This window comes from Ailuropoda melanoleuca, chromosome 15 (assembly GCF_002007445.2).
Source record: "Ailuropoda melanoleuca isolate Jingjing chromosome 15, ASM200744v2, whole genome shotgun sequence".
NCBI classification, from domain to species: domain Eukaryota; kingdom Metazoa; phylum Chordata; class Mammalia; order Carnivora; family Ursidae; genus Ailuropoda; species Ailuropoda melanoleuca.
In genome coordinates this window covers 44,780,724-44,806,019 of record NC_048232.1, presented here as the reverse complement: position 1 = coordinate 44,806,019, position 25,296 = coordinate 44,780,724, and the positions used below count along the sequence as shown (strand labels likewise).

Below are 25,296 nucleotides of genomic sequence, written 5' to 3'. Positions count from 1 at the left end.
TCGGGTGTGCTTCAGTCTGCTGTCCATGTAGTGCCCTAGGTGTGGTAGTCCGCCAAGAACTGTCTCTCCAATTGTTACAGTCTGTTGGGGCCCAGGAACACAAGCCGCTCCTACCCCCGCCTCCAGAGCCAAACAATCAAGGGACATCTAAGTGGCAGCCACAAAAACCAGGTCACCAGACATAAAAACCAAGGCACCAGACTTGCGTAGAAGCTCCCCTCTGTGAGATACTGGCACTTGAGAGTGGCCAGGGAGAGCATAACATGGCGCCTGCTGGCTGGAGTGAGGCAGAGAGGAAGTACAAAGATAAGACTCACTGAAAAAGGGGTTTTAAAAGGGGGGGGGAGGAAGAAAAAGTAAAGGGTGAAATTTTTTACAAAGGTAGTGATTGCCCACGTCAGCAAAGAAGAGGGAGAGCATGGAAGACGGCCCGCACTAGGTGGAGTACAGCAATGGCACCCAAGGGAAAGGAGAAAAAAAGATGGCACCTGTTGGCTTTAGCAAGGTGGAGGGAAAGCAGGAAGGTGGCATCCAACAGTTTCTCTCCCTGGACGGTATCCCTGCAGGCCCCTGCCACCTTAGCCCAACACTTTAAAATTAGGAAATGCGCTACTTTCACACAAAAGGGGACTTTTCAGAGGACTGCTTCTGCACTGGCCCTGGATCAGGTGAGTCGACACACAGTCCCTTTAAGAGACTCAGTTTGCCATAGCCCCGTGGGTCTGGTGGATAGGTGCCCTGATGGTCTTCAAAGCTAGATATTTTTGGGGCTTGTCTCTCAGGTGCTGATCTTAAAACATGGGATCCAACTGTGGGATATGAACCCTTTGCTCCTTGGGGAGAAGCCCCAGGTTTTGAGTTCCCAACCGATTGTGGGTTGCCATCTTGAACCGGAGCCCCATATTGAATACTTTAAGCTGAAGGAGTTGGAGAAACAGCAAAGTGGACCCTCTTCCCATAGCTCTTCTCTTCTGCAACAGGTCATAAAACCCCCATTGAGAGACATCCTCCCTGTACCTGAAGGAGGGGTGTTCTTATCTCTGAAGATAAAGTGACACCACCAAGAAGAATCTGAACAAACAGGCCTCGCTCAATTTCCCCCAGTTTACTACACTTACCTCATACTTTTTGACCTATCATATTTTTACATGACTGTCCACTTCCCAGCAAACGTAGCATAAAAATATTCAGGTTTATCTGTTTTTTCAGGTCTTCATTTCCTTATGAAGATTCCTGTGTCCTGTAAAACTTACACTAAATAAATTTGTGTGCTTCTCTCCTATTAATCTGCCTTTGTCAGTTTAATTTTGAGACCCAGCCAGGAACCCTGAGTGGGCTGAGGAAAACATTTTACTACCTTACTCTAGCTTGACTCCAAATTATGTGCATAGACACACACACACACACACATACACACACCATTGTTTCTACTTTTTACCACTCATATCATTTTCTCCATCTTCCAGTCCCATGGTCAAAAATTAATCACATGAACACATAATTTTAATAACCTGTCAAAGTGTCAGAATGGAAATGGAATGGTGCCATTTGTAAATCATTATTTACAAAAAAAAAAAATTGCATTTCAAAAGTGATTTAAATAGATGTCCTAAATTTGGTTTGTTTAAAAAACAGTCTGTTCCAGAAAGTCTGTGACTAAGACATGAATAAAAAAACTAAAACACATTAGAGAAGTATTAGTATACAGACTTAAATAATTGGGCATTGTTCTAAAACTTCAAAGGTCAGAGATCTTTGGGTCAGGGGAGAGAAAAATTCTCATTTGGGTTTATGTGCTTCTCAGGACCAGTCTATTCTCATTTTTTGTTTGTTTGTTTGGTTTTGCTCTTGCCACAAAGGAAAAATGGAAGCCAGCCTACTGGAAGGGCCAGGAGACCCTATTTGAGAAGTTAGCTGCCAAGCACCAATTCTCTGGTGTAAGGTGCACACAGCGCCTGAGAGGACTTGGTCGCCAAGATCCTCCCGCGCCCAGGAGCGCTGGAGCTGAAGTGGAGCTGTGTGTGTCCTGGGATACATTTGCATCTCTAGAAAGGTTGGATAGGAGTTGGTTTGACTTTGCCTCAGAGGTAGGATTATACAAAGCACAATTTGATAACAGTAGAAAGTCTGTCTGAAAGTGCATGTATTTATTTATATTTTGTTCTAAAATCTACATTCACTTAGGATTCAAGCATGTCTGGCTATGGGGTGAGTCTCCAGGGTCTTTTAAATGACAGACCAAGGGAAGCAAGGATAGAGATGCGCATCAAGTTTTAGGTTCTAGGACAACAATGCAGCCTCCTGGGAGGTGTTTTTAACACAGTAAAGTCCAACTTTCAGATCATCCCCGATCCAAGTGGCATGAATTCAATCAAGGCCGACTCCTCGGAAGAGGAGGCTGCCAAAACAGAACTGCCTTAGCACAGGGTCCATGGAGGACCAGCACTGGCATCACTAGGCCCAGCACCTCTTGGCTGTGGTGGCAGGCAGAGCCCTCGGGACAGGTGTGCCTCAGGCTGACGAGCCTGTGGCATCTTTGGTCATTATCAGTGGGGGAGCCACTGAATGTGGCAGTGGCGGTGACCAGAGACAACTCCCCAGAGAGCCACAAAAGAGAAGAGAGAATGGCACCTGTCCCATTACAACGGAGGATGAGGGCCGCTGCTGTGCATGAATGACATTCCTTCAGGGACACTTAGGAATTGCGGGGGTGGGGAGGGAGGGGTGAGTCCTGCACAGCAGGTCACATCAAGGACAAAGCAGCACAATTTTGCGACTGTCCTGATGAGCTTTTCCTTCCCTCCCCTCCGCCCCACGACAAGACGGGTGGATATGGGAGACAAAGGCGATAACAGAAGAGTCCCGCGGTGGAAGCTGAGCTATAAATCGGAGACTCGGCCACCCACGCTTACTGAGGGCCCACAGGGGGCCCTTCATAACAACGCACGGCTCCTGGGTTCGTGGCATTTGCTACTCACACTTATAAATTAAGAATGAAATTCTCAACTGCCTCAGCTCCTGCGCAAACCCGCACAGGCACCCCGGACACGGGGCCCACGGTTCTCCAGCTGCGGCCGCTCGGGAACGTTCTCTAGCACAGTCCTCACGCTCGCCCTGCCTGCTCGAGATCCGTGGTTCAGCTTTCCTTCCTTGATCTGCTCTTTCCAGATCACCACTGATGGATTCTTTCAAACCTGGAGGTGGGACGATTAAATCCTTGAAAATGAAAACTAAGATCGCGATGCTCAAGAAACGGAGGCCAGCTAATCCACGACGGACGCAGCCGCGCTGAGGAAACAAGCTGGATCCGGAATGAAAAGCCTGGGCGCTCGGGTTCCACCTGTGTCCCCTACCAGTCGCAGGGTCTCGGACTTAACCCTGAGTCTTCTGTGAAACGGGGACAGGAATCCTGTCTGCGTCTCAGAAAACCAGGGCCCCCATGGCCTCCAGCGGTAAGCTGCTGGCGACTCCCTTCCCTGCCCCGCTCGCTGCTGCCCCGCACTACCCTCACCGCGCCGGTCGGAGGGGCCGCCTCAGCCCGCGTGGACAGCGGAGCCGGGCTCGCCGCGTCCCTCAGCTGTCCTCCGCACGTGTCGGCGCCGCGACGCTCGGCGCGGGCTCCGTCTCCCGGCAGCCAATGCGCCCGGACGCCGCGAGGCCCCGGCAGCCCCAGGCCCGCTCCCGCCCGCGGAACGACTCCCACAGGGCTACCGCCTTGCTCCCAGTTCCGGCCAAACGCCCAGCCGGGGCCGCTGAGCCCCAGTCGGGTCAGGGCGTGACCCCTGCCAAGCGCGACCCAAGGCGTGCGCGTCCCCTTCCCGCCGCCCGGGTCACGTGCTTCCGCGGCGGGAGAGAGCGTGGCAGCCTCGCCGGCTTCGCAGAGACAGAACTGCAGCGACCGTTCGCCAGGCGCCAGCCGGGGGTACTGTTGCCAAGACAAGGGGCAAGTCACACGGGGAGGACTTCGAAGAGATGCTCCCAGCTCTTCCCACCGTGCGCACTGAGGTACAAAAATGAGAAGTACATTTTCTTTAGGAGGGAAAACTAGACTTTAAAACGGGCAGACGCTGCAGCCGCCGGCCGTCGCCCCCGGCGCGGATATTTCTCCCGCCCGACCACGGAGAGCGCGGTACCTGCGGAGGAGCCGGGCCGGTCCTGAGGCGCAGCCGCCGCACCCACAGGCTCCCGGCCAGTTCCCTGAGTCACGCGAGCCCCACCCAACGTGCTGCGCTTTTCCCACAGTTCCCCCGGGTCTCCTGGGACAGATGGCTGGCTCCCGGAGCGGAGGAAAGGAAGGGGTGTCTTTCAGAAACAGGAGCGCCTCTCCTGTGAGCAAAGCCGGCAGAAGGGCGGGCTCAGGTGGGTGGGGCGGTAATTACTCTCTCGGCACTTCCTGGTGCGCTCAAAATCGGATTCTTTCTTATCAAGAATTGGTTCATATGTAACCTCGACCTTTTTAAAAATTTCTGTTTAAAAAAGAAACAGACAAAACCAAAAACCACATACCATTCTTTCAGAGCCCGATAGCTCAGATGTCTCTTCCTGCTGGAAGCCTCCCCCCTTTCTGTCCTTCATCTTCTTTCCCATGTACCTGAGAGCAGCCTGAGCGCCCCTGCCCTGTCACCTCCCAGCACCACGTCCATGCCCGTTAGACGCTCGTCCCGTCGTTGGGTGGCTAACTGTGCAGCCCTCTGGCTGGTGCACCGGCTTGCGGCGGGGGGGGGGGGGGGGGGCNAGGAGGGTCAGAGACGATGTCCTGCTCCTCTTGTTCCCCAGAGTCTGGCACATAGAAAGTCCTCCCCACATGTCTCAGTGAAAGAGCGAGAATGAGCCAACTGTTACCAGCGCTCGGGGCGAATGTGTGAAAGATCATACAGTGGAGCGTCTTCCCAGAGGTCAAGGGGCCTCTCGTGAAGTAATGAAGCCTTTTGCTTCTTCACATAATCTTGAGTAGCTTCTCTACTGCAGATAATTCCAAAGACTGCTCTTGAGAGCCAAGAATATCTGCACTAAAAGGAAATATATTTCGGTAATCCTACAGGATATAGGCCTGAGGTCTTACGACTCACTGCAGGGGAAAACCTCAGCAGCCTAATTGCTGTCGTAATGCTCCATGTTTGGATCTAATATGAAACATTCACTAAGTGCTTTATAATTCATCTGCAATTAATTTAGATTCTTATGCAATTGTGCTTTATGGAAAAAAATCAGTATAAATATAAATGATGAATAATAGGCAGGAGCTGACTATGAGGGTCTAAACTCCTCTAACATGCAATAGGCCGTGTGATTTTCTAGTTTTTATTGGAAGTCATTTAGAGGTGATTTAAATGTGTTTGGTGAAGAGTAATAACATCCTATTATTCCAAATAATAGCAATAAAAAAAACAGTGAAAGAGAGAACAATTCAAATCTGGTTTACTGTGCCATCTTGCCATATACCCTGGCAAATATGAGGAAATTTTTTATTTACCCACCCTTCACTTCATACATATTAATTGAGTATCCACTGTGTGCTAGGCAACATGTTTTCCAAAGGAAGAAGTTGTTGGATGGGAAGGTAAGTCACTTCCTCTAAGCAAAACGGACTGAAGCTTGTTAAGAGAAGTGAGGATTTCCAGCTTCTTATTCTCTTGTTCAAAATAATGTCTTCCCAAGAACCCTTTTTTTTTAGAAGATTTTATTTATTTATTTATTTATTTATTTATTTATTTATTTGACAGAGAGAGACAGCCAGCGAGGGAGGGAACACAAGCATGGGGAGTGGGAGAGGAAGAAGCAGGGTCCCAGCAGAGGAGCCTGATGTGGGGCTCTATCCCAGAACGCTGGAATTTAGAAGATTTTATTTATTTATTTATTTATTTATTTATTTATTTATTTATTTATTTGACAGAGAGAGACAGCCAGCGAGGGAGGGAACACAAGCATGGGGAGTGGGAGAGGAAGAAGCAGGGTCCCAGCAGAGGAGCCTGATGTGGGGCTCTATCCCAGAACGCTGGAATCACGCCCTGAGCCGAAGGCAGACGCTTAACGACTGAGCCACGTAGGTGCCCCTCCAAGGACTCTTCTTAACGCACCCATGCGGTGTTCTTGCGGCACCTCCCGCCTCACAAGATGGCTCACGTCAATTTGGCATTCAGTGTTCACAGTAAATCTTATGTGGGAGGACAATCCTGGGTCCGATTTTGCAACTGGGGTAGCTAAGTACCCAAGATGACACCAAAGGCCAATTGTTGAGCCAGGCCCCAAACCAAGTTTCCTGGCTCTGGCCCCGGTTCTGTTTCCAGTCCCTCTGCAGTTAAACGGGAGGTCAGACCGGTGCGGCTAAAAACGGCCTGAGAACTCAGCTCTGGCAAAGACGTGTGAGTCCTTCTCAACTGTGAGCTCATTTATATTCGGGTAGGGCCGTAGAGACGTGGAAGGGTTGAGACTGTGATCTTGGCACCCATCCTTCCCCCCCATTACGTGACGAGACCGTCCCCACTTATGGAGCCCGGCCAAGGGACAATGGGGTTGTATGCGGAGCACTGCGGACAAGTTGGGGGTCCCCGAAGGCTGCGCGGCTGCAAGCTTCCCACGACCACCGTGAAGAACGCACTAGATTCTGAGTCCTCGGATGCTGCGTAAGGGCTCATCTGGCTCTTCAGAATCAGACGCGAATCAATGACACGTGTCCTTGAAGACAGGAAAACCCGAACACGTTCAGCTTTGCCGAGGGAAGATTTTCCCGAAGCGTTCCTCGGCCTGTGGGTGGTAGTTAGCTTTCTTAATTAAATGAGCCCTTGAGCCCCAGTGCAGTATCCATGGAGCCGGGTGGCCACAGGAGATCCCCCTCCTCTCTGTCCCTCTGCCCTCTCTCAGCTCTGGGGTCGGAACTACATGGCCTCTAATAAATCCTCTCAGTTTACAAACCCTGGTGAGTGTAAACATCACTTAGCAGACCATTCGCCTGTTAATGCCTTTTGGGTGGGTCCATATCTGAGTGGGTGGTCTCTTGCAAACTCCAAGGAGTTGTGAAGAAAGGAAAACATTTCCTGAGGGTAAGTGATGTAATGGTCCTGACAGAACCTTCTCCCTTTGGAATTCCTACGTCGAAGCCCTGGTCTCCAGGTCTGTGGAGATGGGGCCTTTGGGAGGTAATGAGGTTTAGATGAGGTCACGAGGAGAGAACCCTCATGGTGGGATTAGTGCCCTTCGAAAAATAGACACCAAAGAGCTTGATTCCTCTCTCTCTCCACCTGTCTGCACAGACACACAGCAAGAATGCAACTGTGTGCAGCACGAAGATGGAGCCCTCACCCGATGCTGAGCCTGCTGGACGTCCAGCCTGCAGCACTGTGAGAAGTACACGCCCGGTGTTCAGGCCACCCGGCCTCAAGTCTTGTGCGGTGTCGGCACTGAAGAAGATGGTCACATAGAGGAAAGGGATGAAAGGGAGCACCAGAAAACCTGGCTCATCTCTTGTCCTTGCCTAACCTCTTTGTGCCTCAGTTTCCCCTGCAGAATGGGGAAATAGAAGTCCCCTCACTGCCAACATCACGAGGTCGTTGTGAGAATCCAGCCACGGGAGGTTTGAGAAGGGCCGCAGGGTTGATCTCATGCATGCAAATTTTTTAAGTGAGTTTTTATAATTTCGTTGTCTAAAAATCTGATAGAACTTTCAAAATCTTGTTGAGTTTATTAGAACCCATGACATTATCATAATTCTACTTGTTTAGATGATGTGATTACTTTATATTTTATAGTGGTTATATTTTATATTAATAGCATTTGCTATGATGTTAGGGGGCAGTTAATTAAATTGATACGCAGAATCGGACAAATAATTGGCAAAGTAGTTACTGTGTTTCATATACTGTAACTGACATATAAATGACCTGAGTTTAAATTGCACCTGTTTTTCAGGACTGAACTTACGTTATCACAAATGGCAGCTGGTGGCCGCATGTGATATTTTAGCCCAGCTCTTATGTAGACCTCTTTTCTGACTTTTTTAAAATATATTTTTTTAATTTTAGAGCAGATTTAGATTTATAGAAAAATTGTGAAGCTAGTACACAGAGTTCCCATAAACTCTACATCTCATTCCCCCTATTATTAACATCTGTCACAATAAATGAACCAACATTGATACATTTTTACTAACAAAAGTCCAGACTTTACTGAAATGTCCTTAGTGTTTATCTGCTGTCCCTCTTTGGTGCCAGGCTCCCATCCAGGGTACCAAGGCGAATTCAGTTCCCACATCTCTTTAGCTCCTCCAGGAGCTTTGACAGATTCCCAGACTTTTCCTTGTTTTTCATAACCTTGAAGATTTTAAGGAGCATTGGTCAGGTATTTCGCAGAATGTCACTGTTTGGATTTGTCTGATGTCTTGCTCATGATCAGACTGAGGTTATGAGCTTTGGGGAGAAAGATTTATAGACGGTACTTAAATTTGGGGATATTCCAGTAGAGAGGCCATTCTCTGGCACAAGGAAACATCTTTTGACCTGAAGCAGCGTGGTCCACAGCAGACATCTCACAACTGGGGAAGTGTTTCCAATACAAAGAGAATCTTCCAGCAAAGTTTATTCTCCTAGTAGGCTTAATGGATCCCAGGATGCCACAGATTGCCACCCGTCTGTTCACTACGTTAACTCCTTCCTTTCTGAAGACTTTCAGTGCAGTCTCCTGTAGTACTTTGTTTTGTTTTGCTTTGTTTTGTTGTGATGGGGAAAAAGACTTTCAGTTTTGTAATAGAATTTAATTTAAAACAGGATTTGTTTGAGAGAAATCCTCTTTTGGCAACGTTACTGAGCTGCATTAGGTATCTGAACACCCCCCCCCCATTATTCAGAACCTAAGTGCATGAATAAGAGCATGGGGTCTGTGTGCTAGAAAGAACTCTGTAACCCCGCTGCTGACAAGATTCCTTTCCTAGTGGAAGAGTCAAATTAATGGAGCCTCTCCCACACCAAACACCTGGGATGCTATTAAAAAATGAAATGGAAAAATGAAATCTCTAGATGGAGGTCATGCTGGGACAGACTGATAGGACAACTGAGGACAACCAAGTCTGGATTTGAAACCAAGCAATTGCAGGAATCCTGAAATCCTCCTCCCAAGAATTAACTACCTTATTTAATTTCCTATCAAGGCTATGCTGTTAGTAAAAGGGAGAGCAGTTTTCCAAATATAGAAAAAAATACAAACATTATGTAACACACATGCACATGCTCTTTCTGCAGTTTGGTTTTGACAGCTGACAAACGTGCCTCGATGTACGTGTGAGTGTTCAGTGACTCGATCCCTTTATAATCCCGTTGTAATCTTTGCAATGATTCTGTTATGTGCAGTTATAACAATAGTAGCTTATATTTATTTACAGCCTATCTGTGCTTGACATATTTTATCTCATTTAATCCTGTCTAAATACTTACTCTCCTCTTCCTTAAAAGAGGAAATTGAGGCTTTGAGAAGTTAAATATCCTGCCTAAGGTACACAGATAAAGTCAGGATTGAACTCAAGGCATGGACTGTTTAGATCCAAAGTCTCGGGTCCTACTGGGCTAAACTACCTCTGTGTCATTGAGTTCATTTCAAAATGCCTTCTGGGAGAGCAAGGACCATATCTCTTTTCTTAATAGATGGGGTCTCACGATTAATTTCCATTCGCGTGGCACAGGTTTAGTAATATTTGAAAATAAGGAAGAGGAGGATATATTATTACTACTGATCATCACTGTCAAGGTAAAGAAAAAAAAATCAAATACTCTCATCTCCTAATTGACTTCCAGGCCAACAGCAAGATAAGGGAAGGCAACCACTCAGCAGCCTTGTCACCTGAAACTAGAGCTAGAGGGGCTCAAATCTCCATGTCCTGAGATATAGTGTATTAATAGAAAATTTGAGGTACAGGAATCGCCAATGATTGCCACTAAAAAGACAGTTTGTTACAGTTCCCAAGAGAAGGGGATATACCACATGTTGGGGGGGGCCACAGTAGAAAGCACCAGGGTCAGTCAGGAGGCAGAGGAAGAGGGAAGAGCTATGGGCAAGGGCCTTTAGTGTGGTTTCTATGGGAAAGAACAGGTGAGGCAGTGTGAACAGGCTGGGGATGGCCTCATCTGAGTAATTTCAGCAGGCTCCGGGACACAGGGGCTGCACCTAGTTGCCTGGTACCTGGCCCTGATGTGGTCAGGGCAGGAGGAGTGTGAGAGCATGGTATAGGAGGGGGGTTGCAGTGTGGACTCTAGATTCATTAGTTTGTATTTGAAAAGCACTCATGGGCACGTTGTTTACTCTCTCTAGGAATTGTCAAACTCTAGGAGGTAGGGGCCCACTAGGGTCAGCCAGCTCCCCAAATGTCAAAACATCAGAATACAGAAAATAAAAGACACCGTTGGTAGTCTCCAGCTAGAGGATTTCTGGCCATTCTGAGTAGGGAAAGCATACAAATGTACCTATAAGCCAGACAGAAGTATCCAAAAGCTAATTCAGCTGTAAACAATGGAGATGGGTACTAATGCCTTGTAAGAGAAGCCCTCGAATGTGAGGAAAAACAAAACAAAAAAAACCAATGGCAACTGGAAGATTAAATGCAACTCTCTAGGCCTAGATTATCTGGGTTATCTTAAAAGACTTGTCACAAGTTAGTGCTTCACAAGAGGGCACAGAAAACTTCGTGTCCATCAAGCGTTACAGGGTATAATTGCAACTTTTTCTCTTAAATCCAGCTCATTAGCGAGCTACGTTCTGTACTCTCGTGTATATAGTTCTCTCTCTCCCACAAACACATAGCAATAGTTTGCGTACACGTGAGCTCAGGTATCAGACACCACCTACCTGTCCCCCTAATACAGACCGTATCACACACTCTAAAGAATGTTTGGTGGGTCCAAGTTGACATGGATAAAGTGGGCCTTTTTATTTCCTCAAAAGCTACAGTAAGAAACACATCGGACAAAGTAAAGTTAGACCTGCCTCTTTGACCTCATAGATTCCTTAACATCAGAAGCAGTATTTTCAAGCCCAACCATGTTGTTTACTTCAAGAAATGTTTTCTTCATAGTCATGGTAAAAATCAAAGATCACATCATCTCAAGTTGCAGCAAACACTTTATTCTCCTCATTGATGGCTCAAAACTTTTGGAAGCCTGAAAGGCTTCAGCTTGATAAAAAAGCCTGAAAAAGTCCAATGGCAATAAATGTGAACGTTTTACAAAAAGAAGAAAGAAATTGCAAGAGGTTATGCTTGTGTTGACCGTATTTCTGAGTATTTTTCTTCGGCAAAGTCCTCAACCAAACTCGAATAAATTAGACACAGTGTCGATAGAAGTAAAAGAAGTAATCCGTAAAGAATATCCCAGCAAAATAAGGATCCGTTGAGCAGTCCGCTAAATCCTGTCAGAACAGAAGGAAAAAGGAAAGATTAATATAAGAATTAGTTAAAGAAATTGATTGATTGATTGATTTAATGGTCTGTTTCTTTCTCCTTGGAAAGAAGAAGACAAAAAAAAAAAAAAAAAGCAGAAGCAGAGGCCAGCTTACCGGCGCCGCTACACGGAAGTGGTACGTGCTGTCAAAGAATGGGGCCACGGGGAGGCTCCAAATGTGCTGATAGCCCTAAATAACGAAAGAAGGAGAGATCCATTTCATAACCACACTGTGTACTCCAGTGGAAAGACAACAGTCTGAGAAAGCATTTTTTTTTACTCCGCTAGGAAAGGTATCTGTGGCAACAGCTTTTGAGAGGAGTCGCTAGAACAGTCTGCAGCCTCTGAAGGACCCATGGAAGACGCCGACCAGAGCCCAATGACTAGGGTCAGGCAGCAAGGAGAAACACGGGCGGGCGGCTCAGGGCATCCCTCTCTTGGTAGGGAACACAGGCTGTGCCACAAGTCTAGACACACTTCTTCAGGAACGGGACTGGAATACGTTACCTGTGTCATCTCTTGGGAGACTTGGCGGCTTTGTGTCCCTTTGGCTCCCATTTTGCCATGGAAACATATATTTCCAAGGGTAAATTGGCACTGGAAGACTATCAATGGCTCTGTTGTGCTTCAAGAGACACAAGAAAGGGCAAAGGAAAAGCAGTTACCAGCTCCACTAGGCTACACCTTGATAAAAAGAGGTATGAATGGAAACATAACTTGGAAATCCATTCAGTTTCACGTAGGCATTTTACTACACGAGGCTCCTCAGTGCCAATATGCCCATTCACGCGTCCTTATTACAGAAGGAAAGTTAGTCTCAGAGGATTACTTGTCATACACTTAATGTTCTTGTTTCCCTCCCCCAAATTCATATGCTAAAATTCCAACCCCCAGTGTGATGTGTGAGGAGGTAGAGCCTATGGGAAGTGACTAGGTCTTGAGCGTGGAGCCCTCATGAGGGGCATTACTGCTCTTTTAAAAGGTGCTCAGAGTACTCTCTTGTTTCTTTGCCAGGTAGACACAGTGAAAAGACGGCCTTCTATGAAACAGGAGGCAGACCCCCCATCAGACACCAGATCTGCCCGTGCCTCCATATGGGACTGCCCGACCTCCGGAACGGTGGAAAGCAACTGTCCATTAAGGCACTCAGTCTATGGTGGTTTTGTTGGGCAGCCTGAACAGATCAGAACAACCTGAGGTAGCATATGACAGTCTCTAAGACCCGATCTCATGACTGAAATCACTCCAGCAGCAGAAGTTCTTATCACCATAGATCTTAAAATCATTTTTGGGGTGCCTGGGTGGCTCAGTCAGTTAAACGTCCTACTCTTGGTTTTGGCTCACGTAGTGATCTCAGGGTCGTGGGATCAAGCCCTGCATCGGGCTCCGTGCTCAGCGAGGAGACTGCTTGAGTTTCTCTCTCGATTCTCTCTCCCTCTCCCTCTGCCCTTTCCCCTTCTCATCCTCTCTAAATAAATAAATAAAGTCTTTATAAATAAATAAATAAACAAACTCAGCTTTGGAGCTATCCCTTCTCTTTTCACTGGCAACTCAATTTGCATCTACCTGCAGTTTCCAGGATTTCAGATTCTACAAACCCCTGATCTGAGTCCGTACTGTTTGAAGCAGCAAGGTAAACAAGCAGGGAGAGATGTGGGGCTGAGCCCCGTTAGAATTTACCCACCGTCACAACTATCAGAGTGGAAGGCCTGCCAGAAAGAATGATTCTCCTCTGGAGGTTAGCCCATTAATTACCATCAAGAGAATGAGGTCCATCTGTCTTTGGAAATGATCTTTTTGCACAAGTGGGACAACCTACAACCTCAGTTGAGTATGTGTGTTATTTTTAAACCACCCATATTAGAAAAATGGTTCTTAAACTAAAAAGCCTGGTTCAGTGGCTCACGATGGTCTTCTGCCACTTCAGGGGATACACCACTTCAGCTTACTTCCCCCCACCGAAGCTGGGAATGAGTGAGCAGAGGCCACTCCAGGCTACGCAGGGAGCGCTGGAAGACGGTACATTAAGCTCTTGCTCCGCATGAAGTGTGATGAGTTCTGAGTCACGAAATACTTGCTGCTTGAAACAAACCTTTCCAAGGCAAGCAGTTGGGTTGAGTGTCATCACCTCATTGTAAAAACAAGTTAATGAGGGAAGGAGTATGAAGCCTGAGTGAAACCGAGCTAGGAATGAGAAGCGGAAATGGATGGAGGAGGAATGACAGAGCTGGGGAAGGAGAGGGGAAGAGCAGAGGACAGAGGAAAGGGAAGGAGAGGGAGAAACAAAAGGGACGAAGAGAGGAAATGTGGAGCGTGGAGAAAAGGAGAGACTACGATCAAGAGACACAAAATAAAAACCATCTATCCTCCCCGTGAGTAGCTCATTGCATAATTTGAGTGAAGTGGGTCGAAATCTTAAAGTACTGTAATTGTTTATTTGGTAAGGAGATTAAATTAGAGCTTTGTGGTTTTGAAGGAAAGGTAGTCATAATAAAAGCTACCATTTGTGAAGCACCTACTATGTGCCAGGAAGGGGCAATGTTCTTACATCTCTCATTTCATCAGGAAGGCAGGAAAGTGATGGTTTAAAGGATGGCACCTACTATGTGCCAGGAAGGGGCAATGTTCTTACATCTCTCATTTCATCAGGAAGGCAGGAAAGTGATGATTTAAAGGATGGGCAGGGGTGCCTGGGTGGCACAGCGGTTAAGCGTCTGCCTTCAGCTCAGGGCGTGATCCCGGCGTTATGGGATCGAGCCCCACATCAGGCTCCTCCGCTAGGAGCCTGCTTCTTCCTCTCCCACTAACCTGCTTGTGTTCCCTCTCTCACTGGCTGTCTCTATCTCTGTCAAATAAATAAATAAAATCTTTTAAAAAAATAAATAAAAATAAAGGATGGGCAGAGTTTGAAACCCAGCTCCACAGCTTTATCAGCTGTGAGTTTCAGGACAAGTGTGTTTGATCTCTCCAAACCTAAGTGTTCCCATCTGAAAAATATAAACTAGAAAAGAAAAACCAAACTTGGAGGGTTATTGTGAGGATTATACGACCCACTATTAAAGTGGAGAGTGTCTGTAATATGATCTGTGCTCAGCAAATAGTAGTTATTAATTTCACTGTTATTAACAGTGATTCCCACAGCAGCTCTGCTTCTCATGGTATTATTTCAAACTCATTTTATAGATAAAAACAGCTCAGAGAGGATAAGTGGTTTCTCCAAAAGGTTATAGAATTCGTAAGTGGCAGACATAAAATTTGAACCCTGGTCTGCCCAACTCCAAACTCTGACTCCTTGAACTCCCCTGGGGAGGGGTGGTGTCTGCATTACCACTGCTACCAGAAGCTCACAAAAATGGGCAGCTCCCCACCCAGGGGGTGTGCTATTCCTCTTGCTCCCACCGCAGTTCAAAGGGACACAGTCCGGGGTAGTCTGCAGCTTGTGAGCATCAAACCCAAGGTCACTCCCATTCTGCAGGTGTGAGTGTGAAGCCTAGAGTCTTTCCGTTCCACTGAGGGAGGCTGGAAGACCCCAACCTTCATTTTGAAGACTCCTCCCTCCAGCTGGCCCACCTCTCAACCCAACCAGCATCAGTTGACTCGGACTGGTAACTTCCCACTCTCTAACTTACTGATCAAATTGTGTAGTAAGTTCAGACGTGCTATCCAAAGAGTGACAGAAGCAGAATCGTTTTCTACATTTATGCACTTACTTGATTTCCAGAGAGAATTTGACATTCGTAGGTGTGTGCTTATTAACAGGAATCTTGTAATTGTAATTTCCGGGGCTAATTATGGGAAAAAAAATAAAACCGTAGATCAAAATACACAGGAAAGGCTTTGAAAGGCTTTTGTTACTCGTTATATACTATGTAAGCTGTGAACTATTCTATAACACACACAGAAAATCAAATTTAGCACAGTAGGCTCTCTGTTTTTCAGAGACATACCTGTCAAATTTCAAAGTGATCTCTTTTAGGTCTTAATATACAAACTCTACCACAAAGATTTATGGCTTGTTAGAACACACAGACGGAATGATGGAAAGCCAAATCCCAGGCCAAATGCATAAAACCGAGTGCACAGGAAACGACTCCGGCCCCCGTTAAGGAGACAGAGATTTCAGGAGACAAATGAGGCAAAGCCCCAAATCAACAATCCCTCTGGAAAGGATGACTGAAAATAATGAATACCAGCTTCTCTACCCCGAATCACTCCCTTTCAGGCAACATTCGCAGGAAATACCATGCACTTTCAGAACTTGAATCAACTACATTATGATAGCCCTCATTGCCATTCTGTGATGGAGGAAACTAGAGCCCCGAGTGCTTCCACAGACGCTCCTCCCCCACACCCCATGGAGGGGAGCTACTTGGGGCAATGGGGTGGGGGGGGGCTTCCTGAGATTCCTACTGTAATGAAAACGCCAGCAGAAAAGCTTAGTGTATCTAACACAAATTCTTATGACCAGGCCACACCTTGAATTATATGGAGAAACAACTTAAAACCAGATACATTGGAAGAAGAGCTCATCATTTTTGATTCCCTTTAAAAATCCTCAAGTAAGTTGTTAAAAATGAGAAAGCAGAAGTAAAAGGAATTGATCTGAACTGGGATCAGGAGAGTCTTGTTCTACTGGAAGAAGCTGAGAGAAATGGAATTCACTTCCCACCATGTGCCTCCCAGCATCTGCATGCTTCTCGGCAACTCAACTCAGTCGCCTCCTCTCACAGATGAGAAACGGACGCTCAGGGGGAATAAACACCTTGTCGAAGCTCTGGAATTTGATACCGAATCATCCCACTCTTCTCCATTACGTCACCCTAGCATAGTAACTAATGACTGTCTCACTGAACCTCAGGTTCCTTAACAGCAGAATGGGGATCAACTATACCTCATAGGGATTTGGGGAGAATTCCATGCGACAATGAGTGTCAAAGCCATAAACAAGTCATAAAGCACCATACAGCTCAGTTTTAAAGCTCAGGGTCATCAACTTGAAGTCTAAGTGACATCAGGTTGCAGAAGAACTCCGGCTGACGATCCCAAGGATTTGTGACACCAGTTCCAAGCACAGGGCCTTGCCTTTCACCTCGCAGTCACCCCGTAAATGTTTATCGGAGGAAGAAATCTAAGTCCCCATTCTTAATGCCTTCGACTTGCATACTGTGCTAGCTGAAGCTACTTGTAGTCTGCTTTGATTCTAGATGCATCGTTACCTGGCGGCACACAATAGACAGGCAGATTGCTGATGACTTTTGCAATATCTGGATTTTTTTCCCTCCTAACTGAAAAAGCCAAGATAAACTTTATTATTTAGCAATTAAAATAATGATATTCCTTGTTATTAAAATGCATAAATGTCAGCTCACTCATCACTTGGAGCCATCAGTAACAATGTCTTTCTTGTCGATACAATTAACCAGCAGCCCTGAGAGAGTCAGCCGCAGAGCTGCCCCCTAAGCTTCTTGCTTTGGACTCACATGAAAACAGGAGCCTGGAATCACTGGAACTGTGGGTTATTGACGTTTGCTAATACCCGCCATTTTATGATTCCCTCATCTACCATGTAACAAATGTGTTTTCACTTAAGGAGCGATGTAAGCACACATTGATTTTTACCATGTAATTTTAGCTTTCATTCCAGCCTCAGAAAACCGGAGCCCTGAGTAAATTCCAGAAACCATCAGGGTAGAACGGGAAGGCTTACCCACCTGCACTGGAGGCCTCCGCCACAGTACCGATGATCTATTACTTGCTGGATTTCCATGATCTGAATAGAACTAATGGTTGTATCAATCCCTGAATTGAGAATAAATTGAGAAAAGAAAGTCAACTTTTCTGCAGAGGAAGAGTACTGGACTTCAGCAAGGGCTCCAAATTACTACAAGTGAAAGACGAGTTTCCTAGATAAATGGGCTCCATTTACATTCAAATGGAAAAAGAAGGGGAGGGAAGGGGAGAAGGCTTTTGTGGTTGTTGTTATAGTAAATTTTAAGAAAACTCATAAAAATCCAAGTTCCGATAGGCAGTCCCATAACATCCAAAAGAATTTCTGGGCCCTGGGAGTCCTACTAAATTGACATTTATTGAAAAATGGACAGTGCAGTGTGAAATGAAATCGGGCCAAGAAAGGAAGCTTTAAAAAACTTAGAAAACAAACTAAAAGTACTGTCAGAATTGAAGAAGAAGGTAAGAAGTTCAAATAAAATTATTAAAATCCATGGAGCTCCACCTCCACTCATCTAGTAGTGAGCGGCCATCTCTAAACCTCCATGGTTGGACTGGCATTGATTATAAAAACGTAACCCCCCTGAGTGTTCATGGCAGGGTGCAGCCTTTTTCCCCTTCCTCACTGCTGTAATGCTTTTACAGCCTGTCGTTACTCTGCTGGGCTCCCGAAGCCAAAAAATGGTCACTTAGATGCAAACTTACAGTCACTCCTCCAGTCAGGGCTGGTTAGAGCATCTCTTGCCAGGAATGACAAGCTTCTGTATTCTGAAGAGGAAGAAAAGTCTCTCAATCTTTAAGGCTTGGTCAGGATGAGAAGAAACCCAGCGTGTGCCCCTTTGTCTCTGTGGTTGAATGTTTCCTCACCCGTTCTCTCTCTGACCTTTCAACCCATCCAATCCCCACCCCATTTCTTGCACATCTAGAATGTTCTCACCTTCCTCCAAAAAGCCATCTGTTTTAGGATGAATTGTGTCCCCCAAACTCTTGCGTGGAAGCCCTAACCCTTTAGAATATGACTGTATTTGGAGGTAGGGCCTTTCAAGAGGCAATTAAGTTAAAATGAAGCTGTTATGCTGGGCCCTAGTTCAATCTGACTGGTGTCTCTCCCTATAAAAAGAGATTAGGACACTTGAGGCACCAGGGACAGGCAGAGAGGAAAGACCTTGTAAGGACACAGCACAAAGGTGGCCATCTGTGAGTCCTGGAGGGAGGCCTCCAAAGAAACCAGACCTGCTAACACCCTGATTTTGAACTTCTGGCCTCCAGGACTGTACGAAAATAAATTCTGTTGTTTGAGTTGCCCAGTCTGTGGTATTTTGTTATGGTGGCCCTAGCAGATCAGATCACTGTGAGTCACGGCCCCTCCTTTCTGATGTCACAGCCTTACTACCGAACCACCCAGGTGGTGCCCAGTTAGTGATCTATCTGTCACCACATCAAAAGCACGTCATCTCTGTTTTATTACTTAACTTGTATGTATTTTTGCCCTTTCTTGACATCTCCAGAATAGGGAACCTCCATTAAAATTCTCGGAATGCTCTGTAACTCCTAGCATAATGTGATCCACACAGGGAAAAAAGAGAGCTTAAAGCCCAAGGTTGGGACCACGATGCCAAAGTGTCAGATCAGTGGTGCAGGCTGGAGTCGGCTTGTGGGGAAGAAAGCGGGGGAGGGGCTTTCCGTGTCATAGCTGAAAAGGCATTTTAAAAGCAATTTTGGAAAGGTAGCTATTCGGATGATTGTTGTTAAGACTCTGGGGAAAAAAAACATAAAGTGAATGCTGAAAGCAATTATTTAGTGGGTTGCTAAACAAGTCTTTAAAAAGAATTTTGAAGGTTTTGCCATCTTTTTTAATTTGCCCGTTTTTTCTCAAATATATGTACTGTTCATTGTATTCCTTCATTTGCATTAGATAATGTTTATATTTTTCAACTTAGTTTGGGGCAAAACACAAAGACAGTAACCTCATTTAACAAGAGACATAAATTAATACAAGGTGTGCTGCTTTCATGGGAAGCAAAAGAGAGGCAAGATCTAAAACAAAGTTCTATTCAAGTTTCTGTGTGGAATTTCAGGAAAGCAAAAGCAAGAGTGCACATTACTACGCACCATCCCTCCTAAGTAAATCAGCCCTGGTTAGTACCTTTTACACTGGATACACGGGCTTGTTTACCTGTCCACAAAACTGGCTGTGAGCTTCTAGAAGCCTGCACGCATCTTGTGCACCTGCCATGGCCCCCGGCAAGGCAATCCTGAGCTCTCTGCAGGTGCTCAACAAATATTTGTGGGAGGATGGAAGGAAGAGAGGCAGGGAAAGAAGGAGAGTCAATCATATACTCTCTAGAAAAATGTTTCCTCTTACACACTCAAAGGGGAAATTGCCCCAGATGGGTGCAGAGGGATGCTGGGAATGGACATGGGAACCTGAGCTCCTTCACCCTGTTGGCAAAGGGGAGTGAGACAGAATTTGAAGGAGAGGTAGGTTTCCTGAGCATCTTGCCTAACATGATCCTTTTCATTAAAAAGAAATGGATCTTGACACATGAGGATTTTCTAGAAAATTGAATATATATTTCCCTTTAGATATAAATATGTGTGCTGTCTAAAAGGCCTCTAGATTTCTTGGATTCTAGCTATTCCAATAATAATTGTCAAGCCCATGTCCCCTGCTATGAGTTTTGCTTATGATTGCTTCCACAGAAGGTTGTAAATTTATAAGGCAAATGAGGCATAAAAAGAAGAGGAAACCAGAACTTCTCCATCCTGTCTGTTTTCATCCCTTCCCTTTTTTTCTACTTTCCCACTGAATTTGCAGGAACAGGGCTCATTATAAATTTTGGCAACAGAATTACAGAGTTGCCTCACTTCCACAGAGGCATGTTTTCAGGGGCACCTGGGTGGCTCAGATAGTTAAGCGTCTGGCTTCAGCTCAGGTCATGAGCCCAGGACCCTGGGATTGGCCCCTGTCGTGCTCCTGGCNGCTCAGGTCATGAGCCCAGGACCCTGGGATTGGCCCCTGTCGGGCTCCTGGCTCAGCGGGCAGCCTGCTTCTCCCTCTCCCTCTGCCTCTTCCCCTGCTCATGCTCTCTCTCTCTCTCTCTCTGTATCTCTCTGTCTTGAATGAATTAATAAAATCTTAAAAAAAAAAAAACAGCATGTTTTCAGGCTCCTGGAGACAAAGAATCCTATGATAGGATTTAGTATCTGATGGGATAACAGTATTTTTAAGAACAGTAATAAAAAGGTAAAGTTGAGGAGAGATAATCCTGCAGATTAGAATTATGAAAATGGCTTTTCAAATGCAGGATTGGAAATACATTTTCAATCTCCTATAAAACATCTCCAATTTGTCACTTCTTTGAGGCAAGACTATTCAATTCTGAAAGGCTGGTTATTGGAAAACCGTAAATTCTTCTGTAGTCACACAGGGGTGCCTCTCATTGTATAAATGCCTTCCAGTAATATTCACTATAAACTTAATATACACCCCCAGCAGTTTTCACTGTGAAGCTGGAGATAGATTTCACAATCAGCGGGAAAGATCTCCCAATAAACTAAATTAGAAACTTCTGGAGAGGAAAGATTTAAGATGGTGTCCAACCAAAGCATACCCTGTTGTGGTAGAATGTGTACATAGCATTACTTATAAAATTGTGCTGTACGGCTGAGTTCCAAGACAGCATCTTGGATACCTTCTTCTTTCCTGATTGAACCAGACTCATGCCAAGAAAAAGTCAATGAGCCCAACCAACTGATGACTGTGTCCTTTTATACAAGGAGCCAGTTTCTTTCTGCCATTTGCTCTTCTCAGAGTTCTGATCTCCAAAACAAAATAAGCATGAAGCCCCATGCCTTTTAGTTTCCTGAGATTTTTTAAATCTTCACCAATATTCTTAACCTCTGTAGAATTCCATAGATTTTTTTCCTCTCAAGCTCTTTACTTTTTCATATCTAACTCTGTGTATTTAAGTCTTTATTGGTTCCATAGATTAAAATCTATCCATCACACTCAGTTGGCTCCTCAGAGTGGAAGCTCAATATTCCAAAATATCTACTCTCCACCTCTTGATTAATTTTACCCAAACCTTTTATATTAAGTGGGGAGAAGGGATAGCCTTTCTGAAAGACGGTTTACACAATCCGCTTGGGCCCAAAAGAAGAATAATGGCTTGTGCTCAGCATATCCTAAAAATGCTGATTTNCCTCTTCCCCTGCTCATGCTCTCTCTCTCTCTCTCTCTGTATCTCTCTGTCTTGAATGAATTAATAAAATCTTAAAAAAAAAAAAACAGCATGTTTTCAGGCTCCTGGAGACAAAGAATCCTATGATAGGATTTAGTATCTGATGGGATAACAGTATTTTTAAGAACAGTAATAAAAAGGTAAAGTTGAGGAGAGATAATCCTGCAGATTAGAATTATGAAAATGGCTTTTCAAATGCAGGATTGGAAATACATTTTCAATCTCCTATAAAACATCTCCAATTTGTCACTTCTTTGAGGCGAGACTATTCAATTCTGAAAGGCTGGTTATTGGAAAACCGTAAATTCTTCTGTAGTCACACAGGGGTGCCTCTCATTGTATAAATGCCTTCCAGTAATATTCACTATAAACTTAATATGCACCCCCAGCAGTTTTCACTGTGAAGCTGGAGATATATTTCACAATCAGCGGGAAAGATCTCCCAATAAACTAAATTAGAAACTTCTGGAGAGGAAAGATTTAAGATGGTGTCCAACCAAAGCATACCCTGTTGTGGTAGAATGTGTACATAGCATTACTTATAAAATTGTGCTGTACGGCTGAGTTCCAAGACAGCATCTTGGATACCTTCTTCTTTCCTGATTGAACCAGACTCATGCCAAGAAAAAGTCAATGAGCCCAACCAACTGATGACTGTGTCCTTTTATACAAGGAGCCAGTTTCTTTCTGCCATTTGCTCTTCTCAGAGTTCTGATCTCCAAAACAAAATAAGCATGAAGCCCCATGCCTTTTAGTTTCCTGAGATTTTTTAAATCTTCACCAATATTCTTAACCTCTGTAGAATTCCATAGATTTTTTTCCTCTCAAGCTCTTTACTTTTTCATATCTAACTCTGTGTATTTAAGTCTTTATTGGTTCCATAGATTAAAATCTATCCATCACACTCAGTTGGCTCCTCAGAGTGGAAGCTCAATATTCCAAAATATCTACTCTCCACCTCTTGATTAATTTTACCCAAACCTTTTATATTAAGTGGGGAGAAGGGATAGCCTTTCTGAAAGACGGTTTACACAATCCGCTTGGGCCCAAAAGAAGAATAATGGCTTGTGCTCAGCATATCCTAAAAATGCTGATTTCCCTTCCCTTATTTTACTAGTGGTCTTACTCCTTAGGAAAGAAGCTCGTAAGTGCGTTCTGCGACTTGGTAAACTGCTAGATATTACTCTTCATCCTAGAGACTTATTCCAATTTGTTTTTTTTTTTAACACTTGAATTTCTTTTTTTTAAATTTTTTTAAAAAATGTTTTTAAAGATTCTATTTATTTGTCAGAGAGAGAGAGAGAGAGCACAAGCAGGGGGAACAGCAGGCAGAGGGAGAAGCAGTCTCCCTGCTGAGCAGGGAGCCCAATGTGGGGACTCGATCCCAGAACCCTGGGATCATGACCGGGGCTGAAGGCAGACCCTCAACTGACTGAGCCACCCAGGCATCCCCATTCTTTAATTTTTAATTAGTTGTCAATGCCTCAGAAACATCCAGTTGAAAGAATTTGCCTGGCTTTCTCTGCTTTCAGATTGAAGAACCCCAGTGTCCAGGACAGAAGGATGGATCAGCAGCGGAAGAGAAGAGGCTTTCTTTACACCCCCAGAAATAACCCACATCAGGGACATCTCAATGGCTATAGGCAAACTTGGGGGAGGGGGATGCTGTAGGGGCTTTCTAGAACCATAGAGGGAATACTTTCTGCTTCCTCTAGAGTTGATCCCTGGTGCATGTGCACACGGTGCCCAGATAAAGAAGGCACAATGGTAGATGGGCAGGAACCCCGGACAGGGAGAGGGGGGCTCAAGTTCCCATTCCAGCTTTGTTAGTAACTTACTGCAGAACCTTAAGCAAGGTCCTGGGTCTCCATTTCATCAGCTGGAAAATGGGTGAGTTGGTATCAGTCAGAGGTTTTCCTGACCCAGGGACCTTGGAACCCCAGGTGATTGCATAAAGTGGTCAGTGGTGTCCGTGGACTTGAAAAGTAACAACTCTCCCACAGATTTGTACTATTCTTCAAATATTGCTGCAGGGTTAACAAAAATGATTTGACGAAAAGCTTAACTGAGTTTATAGTAACATTCTTCCTCTATGTATTTTCTCAGTCAAATAATAGTAAAAGAATAATGAATTAATAGATTCTACAGGTCAAAAAATTAGGTACCACTGGTATACTGCTGACATTCTACAAGACTCTAAATCCCCAAAAGTTTATAGGTTTCTAGAAGGGACAGTAAAGAGAAAGTAAATCCTTTCTTTCTCCAACTGGAAGAGGGAACTACTCTCTCCCTTTATCAGGGAGCCTGCTAAGGCAGGACTTCACTTTCAGCCAGAGAAGCTGATAACTGTGTCTAGGAGGGCACAGCTAGGCCCTGTGGAGCAGCCCCTCTTTCTCTAGGAGTCTCTCCAGTGTCTCCCATACTTATGGCACCGTAAGACATGCGGCACCCAGTGTCCCAGAGAGGAGAGCAATAAACCTTCATCCGTTTTGATAAGGCTGCTCTGCCCTCGAGGTGAAGAGCTGGTTGCTACAGGAGTGAGTCAAGAACATTTTTGAAAATGAAGATTGAATCAGTCCATGACCTCTCCCTGGGCAGGATCCACGGTTACACGTCTCTCATAGGTGAGAGAGGAGGAGATGAGGACTGCTCTCAGAAAAGGCCACTGAGTACACCCCATGTGGACTCCCAAGGTAGGAAAAGGGTTTACCAGCCACAGGGTCCATGTGCTTTCACAGAGATGAAGGTTTTAGGGGATTTTTTTTTTTAACAGCACCGGACTTTTCCATATTTGAAACTTCTGAGAATATGTTGACTGAAACGAATTCCTTTCTTCACGTTGAAGCTTTATCTTTGCCCTACAGTGAGAGGTCTGTTCCCAAGTTCAATCGGAAGTTGCTTTTATGAGAAAAGCAGTGCGAGCATTGCCTCCTACAGGTGCAGGGAAAAACTCTCTACGCCTTGCCCCCTCATTGGAANAACCTCTCTACGCCTCGCCCCCTCATTGGAAAGAATGGAGATAATAGTGCCTATCTTTTAGGCTTGTGAGGATGGAATGGCTTGTTCATGTAGATTACCTATTGGTGCTTTTGTATACAGTAATAGCTCATTACATGATGATGATGATGACGGCTGGCGATGGTGATGATGATGATTTGTGAAAGTTATTTATTCAACTCTAGGATATGGAATAATATCAAAAGGAAAAAGAAATCACATTGCTGCCCCCAGCTTCAACCCCTGACCATACTGTATGTGTCAGTCATTGGGACTGCTCAAAAATATTCTGGTTCATCTTCTAGGCATACATTAGGTCTGCATCTTATCAACTGTTTTTAAATGAGACATGAGCAAAATCACTTGCTTTGGCCAATAAAGTGTAAGCAGAAGTGACACGTGCTACACCCAGGTGGGACCTTTAACAGCCATGTTCTCCATGGCTATAGAGACTGTAGAAATAGGGATCGAGGGGGAGTCTCCATTAGTTAGGTTCTAAAGGATATGATGAGTGAGAGCCCTCTTTTGACCCACATTTGACAGAGAGAGAGAGAGAGAGAGTCAGAAATAAATTTTTGCCACATTAAGTCGCCGTAATTTGGAAGCTGTTGTTGCCACGGCATCCTGATAGATAAGCCATGCTAGTATGTATGTATTGCTATCATTGTCATCATTATTCTATATACTTGTTGTGGGTTTGCAGAAGGTTCCCCAAAACAATATGAATTAGTATACATTTGGTTGTATTATATATGGTTTTACAGAGATAATTATACTTTTAGCCCTTGATCAAGTCTCCATAATTTTTTTAACATGAGAAATCTGCTTCTTAAAAAATTCTGTGTGTGTGTGTGTGTGTATGTATGTGTGTGTGTCTCCCTAGGAGGAAGAAGCAGATATTCTGACAGTGG

At 45.0% G+C, this 25,296-nt stretch overlaps 2 protein-coding genes across 13 annotated transcripts in view; one reads left to right on the top strand and one right to left on the bottom strand.

Annotated features, from left to right (window-relative positions):
- The window catches only part of LOC105238883, a 196,047-nt gene extending 183,031 nt beyond the window's left edge, over positions 1 to 13,016 (top strand). For 7 of the 12 annotated variants that reach the window (XM_034644439.1, XM_034644435.1, XM_034644438.1 and 4 more), the window contains 2 exons: positions 3,169 to 4,005; positions 7,251 to 7,617. In XM_034644439.1, coding sequence (XP_034500330.1) covers positions 3,440 to 4,005; positions 7,251 to 7,341 — 657 coding nt within the window. In that variant the 5' untranslated portion in view covers positions 3,169 to 3,439 and the 3' untranslated portion in view covers positions 7,342 to 7,617. Of the gene's footprint in view, positions 1 to 980; positions 1,353 to 3,168; positions 4,006 to 5,927; positions 6,917 to 7,250; positions 7,618 to 12,431 lie in introns of those variants that run through there. The other 5 variants (XR_004621015.1, XR_004621018.1, XR_004621024.1 and 2 more) reach the window with 4 other exon arrangements.
- Positions 10,672 to 25,296, bottom strand: part of MYRFL (myelin regulatory factor like) — a 119,202-nt gene continuing 104,577 nt past the window's right edge. The window contains exons 20-25 of the mRNA XM_019802729.2: positions 17,850 to 17,912; positions 17,129 to 17,216; positions 15,128 to 15,202; positions 11,925 to 12,042; positions 11,533 to 11,607; positions 10,672 to 11,385 (exon numbers count right to left, since the gene is read on the bottom strand). Coding sequence (XP_019658288.2) covers positions 11,299 to 11,385; positions 11,533 to 11,607; positions 11,925 to 12,042; positions 15,128 to 15,202; positions 17,129 to 17,216; positions 17,850 to 17,912 — 506 coding nt within the window. The 3' untranslated portion in view covers positions 10,672 to 11,298. The remainder of the gene's footprint in view (positions 11,386 to 11,532; positions 11,608 to 11,924; positions 12,043 to 15,127; positions 15,203 to 17,128; positions 17,217 to 17,849; positions 17,913 to 25,296) is intronic.